The 10,054-nt window shown below is 45.5% G+C and overlaps 1 protein-coding gene across 4 annotated transcripts in view; it reads right to left on the bottom strand.

Moving 5' to 3' along the window:
• The window catches only part of LOC130282095 (membrane-spanning 4-domains subfamily A member 18-like), a 126,839-nt gene continuing 116,785 nt past the window's right edge, over positions 1-10,054 (bottom strand). For all 4 annotated transcript variants that reach the window (XM_056529980.1, XM_056529983.1, XM_056529982.1 and 1 more), the window contains one exon: positions 1-1,226. In XM_056529980.1, coding sequence (XP_056385955.1) covers positions 1,203-1,226 — 24 coding nt within the window. In that variant the 3' untranslated portion in view covers positions 1-1,202. The remainder of the gene's footprint in view (positions 1,227-10,054) is intronic.

The raw sequence follows: 10,054 nt of genomic DNA, 5'->3' as shown, positions 1-10,054 counted from the left end.
TTTTATTCAGATAAGACACTTTAAGCTTGGGAGTTAAAAGAAACATATATACAAGTTTATAGGCACATATTTGAATAACAGTTGAAGCTTGCAGTTCTGTGCGGCAAAGTCTATATAGTATCTATATAGTCTTTATATAGACTCAGTCCCTGTGCCCTGGTGGTCATGATGGTGTCTTTGCTCTAACAAATGACCCTGCTTCAGGGCTAACCATGTACACTCTCTGCTCTAGTGCAACTTACTCAAAGGCCACACTCCTCCAGGAGTCCTTTGGGCTCAGCAATCTCTCCAGGTGCCCTTTTTGAACTACAACTAGATGTCTTCAACAACCCCAGCCATTCCTGTCACGAACAGGAACCACACATCACACTTATTTTAATGGCTCAAACAGCAATCTTACAGGTCAGGACTTTTTTCTGTAGTCACAGCTTCACACAGTTCACTTGTCACAGCCCAGTGCACACATGGCTTTCCCATGTCACTGTTGTGCCAGAAGTATTCTGTCTCTTACACATCTGCACCAGACCAAGACCACTGTTGTGTCTCTCAGCATATTACAACTTACCCTCTCTACTAGCTTTATGACCCACCTGTTTTATGTTAGCATAGTGACTCCAACATGGAACAGTCCCATAGTCTCAGTGCAATCACAGTTACACATCATACCCCCCATGCTGGCCCCTTCTAACTACTTTTGAAGAGAGTTTCCCTGCCACCATATTGTCAAAATGCACAGAAACTACAGAAAATGGCAATAACATGGGCCTCCTAAAGGCACATAATTCTCCTAAAGGCCCTTTTATATGGACCGATTATCTTTCAAATGAGCATTCCTAGTGATTCAGCAATCATTCCTGTGACCCGGCTGACACGATTGAGATTGAGTGAAGGCTCTGTAAACTCATTATTGGGGCACCACAAGGCCGTCTACAAGGGCCTTTACACATCCCTGCAACGTTATTGTATGCCAAGCTGCTGAAAGACTCAAAATCTCAGAAAGGGGTTGTACTGATTGGTTAATGTGAACAATGCTCAATAAAGAAAATATTATACAACTTTATGAAATATGCTCAATAATAAATCACAGCAGATAAGGTTATAGAGTACATGACATATAATACATGCTTGTGCAGGTAGGTTTTCTGTGAGCCATACAATCCTTGGAGCATCTAGACCATTTAAGTTCTTGTAAATAGGGGATTTCATACTTTCGATGCCTGCCATGCCTGGAAATGATAAAATAAGCTTAATTAGGAATGTAATTAGGGATGATCAAATCGAATATGACAAATCCGAATTTGTTACGAATTTCTGGAAAAATTCTATTAGTAGGGAATGCAAAAATTGTTGTGATTCGATCACGCGAATCGCTTCATTAAACTTCATTTAGTGTGGTCCAGGCTCCAGGGGCCGGGCATCTAAAATGGCATATCCACATGTGAGGACAAGGGGCAAAGGAATCCTGGGAAGGCAAAGCGGGAAGGCGGGTAGGCGGGATGACCCTAAATAACATGCAGCATGCAGCCTATCAGCAGCCAGTCACCCCTGTGATGTTACAGCACTATATAATTGGCAGCCATCTTGCGGCCAGTCACATCAGCGTTCTATTACAGAGAGAGAGGGACAGACAGCGCTGTGTGTTGCACAGAAAAGCATTTTTACAGAAGCGATTCACCTCCCAGTTACATCATGTTAAAATCTTAAGGGCCTAGATACTGTGAAATGCCATCCAAAAGTACACACCTGCTGGTGTTGAAGACAAATTATGTTTTTAAGCATACTGAAGCGCATTGTCCTCCCCTCATAAGTGCATACCACATATGTACATCTAAGTGGTCTACCATTTTGTTCCTGTTAAAGTCTTAAGGGCCTAGATAGTGTGAAAGGCCAGCTAAAAATACACACCTGCTGGTGTTGTACACAAATACTGTTTTAAGCATACTGGAGCACACTGTCCTCCCCTCACAAGTGCATACCACATCCGTACATCTAAGTGGTGTACCATTTTGTTCTTGTTAAAGTTTTAAGGGCCTAGATACTGTGAGGGCAAGCCAAAAGTACACACCTGCTGGTGTTGTAGACAAATACTGTTTTAAATGTACTGGAGCACATTGTCCTCCCCCCATAAGTGCATACCACATACGCACATCTAAGTGGTGTACCATTTTGTTCCTATTAAAGTCTCCAGCCACCTCAAGGCTGTCTCATTCTGCAACTATATGGTCTCCTCATGCTTCTGCCACCTCTAGGCTGTGTCATTCAGCCACTATACAGTATCATCATGCTGCCGCCACCTCCATGCTGTGTCATTTAGCCACTAAATGGTTTCCTCATGCTGCCGCCAGCTCCAGGCTGTGTCATTCAACCACTATATGGTCTTATCATGCTGCCGCCAACTACAGGCTGTGTCATTCAGTGACTATATGGTCTCTTTATGCTGGCACCAACTCCAGGCTGTGTCATTCAGCCACTATATAGTCTTCTCTTGCTGCCGCCAAGTACAGGCTGTGTCATTTAGCCACTATATGGTCTCCTCATGCTTCCGCCACCTCCAGGCTCTGTCATTGTGCCGCTTTGCTACAGTGTTTCTAATAGTGACGCCTCTAATTGGCACTTCATACTGAATAACAGCATTATTTCACCAACCCAGCACACTCCCTTTGCGTGTTACAGCAAGGCAAAGTGTTCTACACCCCTATTGAGGCTCTCTGTAGGCCTGAAATAGCCATTTGTAATACAGATTTGTTGAAAATAAATTTGGACCGAACCAAATTGTTTTGGAAAATTCGGCGAATCGGCCATATTGAATTTTTCAAAAATTCACTCATCTCTAACTAATATAGAAAAGAGTGTTTGGCTGGGGTTCCTGAGGACCATCAGGAAAAATTATTTTATGGACCCATCTTCCACCTATGCTGAATATTATGTCAATTATATATAAGTGATAAAAAAGGGGAAACAAAGTATTTAAAACATCTTGATTTATTCAGTACCACATGCAATAATACACCCACTTACATGTCTTGGTTTAATATCAACAAGGTTATTAATGGTTGTCTGATGTTCTACCATGCCGAATGCCTTTGGGCACACAAATCATTAGAGCATGCAAGTCATTGGACACGCAATACTGTGTTGGCAACTCCCTTTGCAATTGCCTAATGATGTCTCAGATTTTCTCATTGGAAGATAAATCCAGAGATGCTGCAGACCATGGCAGCACTCAGGCTGCTCAAAGTAGCACAAGCAACATGCAGCTTGGCTTTGTTTTGTTGAAAAGTGCCTCCTATGATGCTTAGGAAAATATGGACATACCATAGATACATCAAGCTATTATTGCACCTGGAATGAAGACTAGAGGCATCTGGCTACCGTAAATTATGCCACCGCATACCATAATCCAGGGAGTAGGATGGGTTTGGTGTTCCCTCATAAAGGCCTCTGCATAGTATTGCCCACATGGTCTCCAGACCAATCTCTGGCTATCCTTGTGTCCTAGACAAAAATTAGGACTCATCGCTTAAGAGGATAGACCTCCAGTCCAGCCCCTTTGGCATCTTGCTCCGCACCATGATAGCCTTTGAGAGAGGTGGCTTGAGGTCAATATATAACCTGTAGCTTGACATCTGGCCCATAGCCCAATGTCTTGTAAGCGACCTCTGATGGTGTGTGTAGACATTGTTCAATGCCATTACCTTGGTATATGATGTAAAATTTCCCTAGCAGGATAGAGTTGATCTCTACAGGCCTTTGTTCTCATCTGAGGCATCACACTCGTCCAATTACTGAAGCTTCATGGGGCTAAAAAAAATGAGCTTTCTATCTTTAAAGCCTTTTGTACATGCCAAAGATTGGAGATAGGTGTTCTAAAATGTAATCATTTTCAGATTTTATTCACACCAGCCTTTTCCTCGATTTGCATTACCTTACAGCATGTCTTTTTTGGTATTGCAATTTCAATATAGATTCGCCAAATTTTCTAAAAAAAAAATAAAAAAAAATTCAGTTCTATCAGAATTTATTTGTGGTGAATCGCTATTAAAAAGGCTATTTCCGGGCTACAGAGGGCCTCAATAGTGGTGTAGAACACTTTGCCTTGCTGTAACACACATAGGGTGTGTGCAGGGTTAGTAACATAATACTGTTATTCAGTATGACATGCAGATCAGAGGCATCACTGTTAGAATCACTGTCACATAGAGGCACAATGACAGAGCCTGGAGGTGGCTTCAGTATGAGGTGACCATATAGTGGCCAAATGACACAGCCTCGAGGTGACGGCAGTATGAGGGGACCATATAGTCGCTGAATGACACAGCGTGGAGGTGGCAGTAGCATGAGGTGAACATATAGTGGCTGAATGACAAAGCTTGGAGTTGGGGCAACATGAGGAGACCACATAGTGGCTGAATGACAAAGCCTGGAGTTGGCGGCAGCATATAGTGGCTGATTGAAACAGCCTGGAGTTTGCAGCAGAATGAGGAGAAAATATAGTGGCTGAATGACACAACCTGGAGGTGGCTTAAGCATGAGGAGACCATATAGTGGCTGAATGACACAGCCTGGAGGTGGCAGAAGCATGAGGAGACAATATAGTGGCTGAATGACAAAGCGTGGAGGTGGTGGCAGCATGAGGAGACCATAAAGTGGCTGAATGACACAGCGTGGAGGTGGCAGCAGCATGAGGAGACCACATAGTGGTTGAAAGACACAACATAGAGGTGGTGGTAGCATGAGGAGACCATATAGTGCCTGAATGAAACAGCGTGGAGGTGGCGGCAGCATGAGGAGAACATATAGTGGCTGAATGACACAGGTGGAGTTGGCGGCAGTATGAGGAGACCATATAGTGTTTGAATGACACAGCCTGGAGTTTGCAGCAGCATGAGAAAAACATATAGTGGCTGAATGACACAGCATGAAGGTGGCGGCAGCATGAGGAGAACATATAGTGGCTGAATGACACAGTGTGGAGGTGGCAGCAACATGAGGAGAACATATAGAGGCTGAATGACACAGCCTGGAGTTGGCAGCAGCATGAGGAGACCATATAGTGGCTGAATGACACAGCGCGGGGGCGGTGGCAGCATAAGGAGAACATATAGTGGCTGATTGACACAGCATGGAGATGGCTTCAGCATGAGGAGACCACATAGTGGCTGAATGACACAGCCTGGAGTTGGCGGCAGCATATCGTGTCTGAATGACACAGCCCGGAGTTTGCGGCAGCATGAGGAGAACATATAGCGGCTAAATGACACAGTATGGAGGTGGCAGAAGCATGAGGAGACAATATAGTGGCTGAATGACACAGTGTGGAGGTGGCAGCAGCATGAGGAGAACATATAGAGGCTGAAAGACACAGCGTGGATGTGGCGGCAGCATGAGGAGAACATATAGTGGCTCAATGACACAGCCTAGAGGTGGCGGAAGCATGAGATCATATTGTGGCTCAATGATAGCGTGGAGGTGGTGGCAGCATGAGGAGACCATATAGTGGCTGAATGACACAGCATAGAGGTGGCAGCATCATGAGGAGACCATATAGTGGCTGAAAGACACAGCGTGGATGTGGCGGCAGCATGAGGAGAACATATAGTGGCTCAATGACACAGCCTAGAGGTGGCAGAAGCATGAGGAGAAAATATAGTGGCTGAATGACACAGTGTGGAGGTGGAAGCAGCATGAGGAGAACATATAGAGGCTGAATGACACAGCCTGGAGTTGGCAGCAGCATGAGGAGACCATATAGTGGCTTAATGACACAGCCTGGTGTTGGCGGCAGCATGAGGAGACCACATAGTGCCTGAATGACACAGCGTGGAGGTAGAGGCAACATGAGGAGAACATATAGTGGCTAAATGACACAGCCTGGAATTGGTGGCAGCATGAGGAGACCATATAGTGGCTGAATGACACAGCCTGGAGGTGGCAAATGCATGAGGAGACCATATAGGGGCTGAATGATGCAGCGTGGAGGTGGCGGCAGCATGAAGAGACCATATAATGGCTGAATGACACAACGTGGAGGTGGCGGCATTATGAGAAGAACATATAGTGGCTCAATGACACAGCCTAGAGGTGGCGGAAGCATGAGATCATATTGTGGTTGAATGATAGCTTGGAGGTGGCGGCAGCATGAGGAGACCATATAGTGGCTGAATGACACAGAGTAGAGGTGGCGGAAGCATGAGATCATATTGTGGCTCAATGATAACGTGGAGGTGGCGGAAGCATGAGATCATATTGTGGCTTATTGATAGCGTGGAGGTGGCAGCAGCATGAGAAGACCATATAGTGGCTGAATGACACTGCGTGGATGTGGCGGCAGCATGAGGAGAACATATAGTGGCTCAATGACACAGCCTAGAGGTGGCGGGAGCATGAGATCATATTATGGCTCAATGATAGCGTGGAGGTGGCGGAAGCATGAGATCATATTGTGGCTCATTGATAGAGTGGAGGTGGCGGCAGCATGAGAAGACCATATGGTGGCTGAATGACATAGCGCGGGGCAGCGGCAGCATAAGGAGAACATATAGTGGCTGATTGACACAGCGTGGAGATGGCTTCAGCATGAGGAGACCACATAGTGGCTGAATGACACAGCCTGGAGTTGGCGGCAGAATATAGTGTCTGAATGACACAGCCTGGAGTTTGCGGCAGCATGAGGAGAACATATAGTGGCTCAATGAAACAGCCTGGAGTTGGCGGCAGCATGAGGAGAAAATATAGTGGCTGAATGACACAGCGTGAAGGTGGCAGCAGCACGGGGAGACCATATAGTGGCTGAATGACACAGCCTGGAGGTGGCGGCAGCATGAGGAGACTATATAGTGGCTGAATGACACAGAGTGGAGGTGGCTTCAGCAGGAGAAGGACATATAGTGGCTCAATGACACAGCCTAGAGGTGGCGGAAGCATGAGATCGTATTGTGGCTCAATGATAGCGTGGAGGTGGCGGCAGCATGAAGAGACCATATAGTGGCTGAATGACACAGCGTAGAGGTGGCAGCAGCATGAGGAGACCATATAGTGGCTGAATGACACAGCGTGGAGGTGGCGGCAGCATGAGGAGACTATATAGTGGCTGAATGACACAGAGTGAAGTTGGCTGCAGCATGAGAAGACATATAGTGGCTGAATGACACAGCCTGGAGTTGGCGGCAGCATGAGGAGAAAATATAGTGGCTGAATGACACAGCGTGAAAGTGGCAGCAGCACGAGGAGACCCTATAGTGGCTGAACGACACAGCATGGAGGTGGTGACAGTATGAGGAGAACATATAGTGGCTCAATGACACAGCCTAGAGGTGGCGGAAGCATAAGATCATATTGTGGCTCAATTATAGCGTGGAGGTGACGGCAGCATGAGGAGACCATATAGGGGCTGAATGACACAGCGTGAAGGTGGCAGCAGCACGAGGAGACCATATAGTGGCTGAATGACACAGCATGGAGGTGGCGACAGTATGAGGAGAACATATTGTGGCTGAATGACACTACCTGGAGGTGGCGGAAGCCTGAGGAGACTATATAGTGGCTGAATGACACAGCGCAGGGGTGGCGGCAGAATGAAAAGAACATATAGTAGCTGAATGACAGTGTGGAGGTGGCGGCAGCAGGAGGAGACCATATAGTGGCTGAATGACACAGCCTGGAGATGGTGGGTACATGAGGAGACCATATAGGAGCTGAATGACACAACGTGGAGGTGGCGGCATCATGAGGAGAACATACAGAGGCTGAATGACTTAGCCTGGAAATGGCGGCAGCATGACGAGAACATATAGTGGCTGAATGACACAGCCTGGAGGTGGCAGCAGCATGAGTAGAACATATGGTGGCAGAATGAGACAGCTGGGAGGTGGCAGCAGCATCAGGAGTCCTGAATGTGACCAGGTGACAAATAGTGTTGAGCGGCATAGGCCATATTCGAAATCGCGAATATTCGTCATATATTCGCGAATATTCGCATTTATTTTCGCATATGCAAATATTCGCGCATGCGAAAATTAATATATGCGAAAATTTTCATATAAAAAACTGTACAAGAAAAAATTCACATATGCGAAAATTAGCATATGCAAATTTTCGCATATGCAAAAATTCGCACACCAGTCTCACACAGTAGTATTAGAGCCTTCTTTACACCACACAAGCTGGAAGCAGAGAGGGATGATCACTGTGATGTGTACTGTGAAAAAAAACAAACAACAACAAAAAAAAAACGAATATTCGTAATTACGAATATATAGTGCTATATTCGCGAATATTCGCGAATTCGCAAATATGCGATATTCGCGAATAAAATTTGTATTGCGAATATTCGCGAGCAACACTAGTGACAAAGGGGGGTAAAAAAAATGCAGAACTTGGCATCAGATGTGTGGCATCAAACGGGTTGCAGGATCAGAATAATAGCTGAGGCAGGTAGGCAAAAGAAAGCGGTCTCTTTTGTAAAAGTGTTAGTGTGCACAAGTAGGTATTGAGGATATGCATTATGTAAAACTTAACTTTTAATAATATGATTAGAATAAAATATATGCACCCAAATTTTTTTTTACATCAAACAAAAAGTGTGCAAAAAACACTATGTGCCACCTACACCACCAAGTATTGATGTGATGCAAAGACCTCTAAAAGTTGAAAGGGAACAACGTATGGTCCATTGTAACTTCTTGGCAAGTGTTCCTCGCCCTTAAAAGGGCGGCCCCACACAGGATCCTCTCCCTATTTCCACCTACAAACAGTGCCATTTCCCAGGGTTTGATTTCAAAAATGTTTTGAGTACATATATTTTATCCTAAGAAAATTTAAGTTTTAGCTAATACATATCCTCCATACTTACTTGTGGTCTGATGCAGAGGAATGTCTGTAACTGGGGAGCAGCACCTTAAATGTGTTTTTCACTATCCATATTTGTTAAGTGTTGATGTGGCGCCATGGTCAATCTACTCTGATGCATCAGGCATTGGTGGGTGGAAATCCTGGCTGATCCATGCCTGATTCATCTTCACAAAGTTCAGTCTCTCCACATTTTTCGTGGACAGACAAATTCTCCTAGGGGTTACTATGGCCCCTGCCGAACTAATTACCCACTCTGTTTGCACACTACTGGCCAGGCAACACAGCTTTTCCAGGACAAACTCTGCCAGTTGTGGCCACAAGTCAAGTTTGGCTGACAAGAAGTCCAGCGGATCTTCAAGGTGTGTTGGCATTTTCATGTCAAGGTATGCCATTACTAGTGTTGAGCGGCATAGGCCACATTCGAATTCGCGAATATTCGCGAATATATGGACGAATATTTGTCATATATTCGCAAATATTCGCATATTCGTAATATCCTCGTTTTATTTTCGTATGTGCGAAAATTCGCGTATGCGAAAATTAACATATGCAAAAATTAGCATATACAAAATTAGCATAAGTCAAAATGCGCATATGTGAAAATTAGCATATGCAAACTTTCGCATATGCGAAAATTCGCACGCCAGTCTCACACAGTAGTATTAGAGTCTTCTTTACACCACACAAGCTGAAAGCAGAGAGGGTGATGTGATGTGTACTGTGAAAGAAAAAAAAAAAAAGAATATATAGTGCTATATTCGCGAATATTCGCAAAATTCGCATTGCGAATCTTCGCGAGCAACACTCGCCATCACCTGCCGGTTCAGGTCCTGCTCCAGGTCTAGTTGTTGATGAGTTGCTTCACTATGCGGGGGAAGAATGCTACTCATCAGTGACTGTAGACTCAGGCTGCTGCTGATGGAGCCGGTACTGCTCCTGCCATCCCACCCCTCCTAAGCAGCCATGGCAGTGGAAGGTGAGTGCAGAGGGCCCCCCGAGTCAGACCTGCGAGAGGATCAACGATGGCTCAGAAAGGCATCGGCCAACTGACTATGAAGGACGTCTCTGTGGTAGGTCAGTTTGTCCTCCCTCTCTGTGGGTGTAAAAAAGGCCCCCATTTTGTGCCGGTAGTGAGGGTCCCATAAGGTGGAGAGCCAGAAGTCATCCCGCTGCCAAATGGTGATAGTTCGGCAGTCACTATGCA

This window comes from Hyla sarda, chromosome 7, assembly GCF_029499605.1.
Source record: "Hyla sarda isolate aHylSar1 chromosome 7, aHylSar1.hap1, whole genome shotgun sequence".
Classification (NCBI taxonomy): Eukaryota; Metazoa; Chordata; class Amphibia; order Anura; family Hylidae; genus Hyla; species Hyla sarda.
This window is presented reverse-complemented; position numbering and strand designations above follow the sequence as displayed.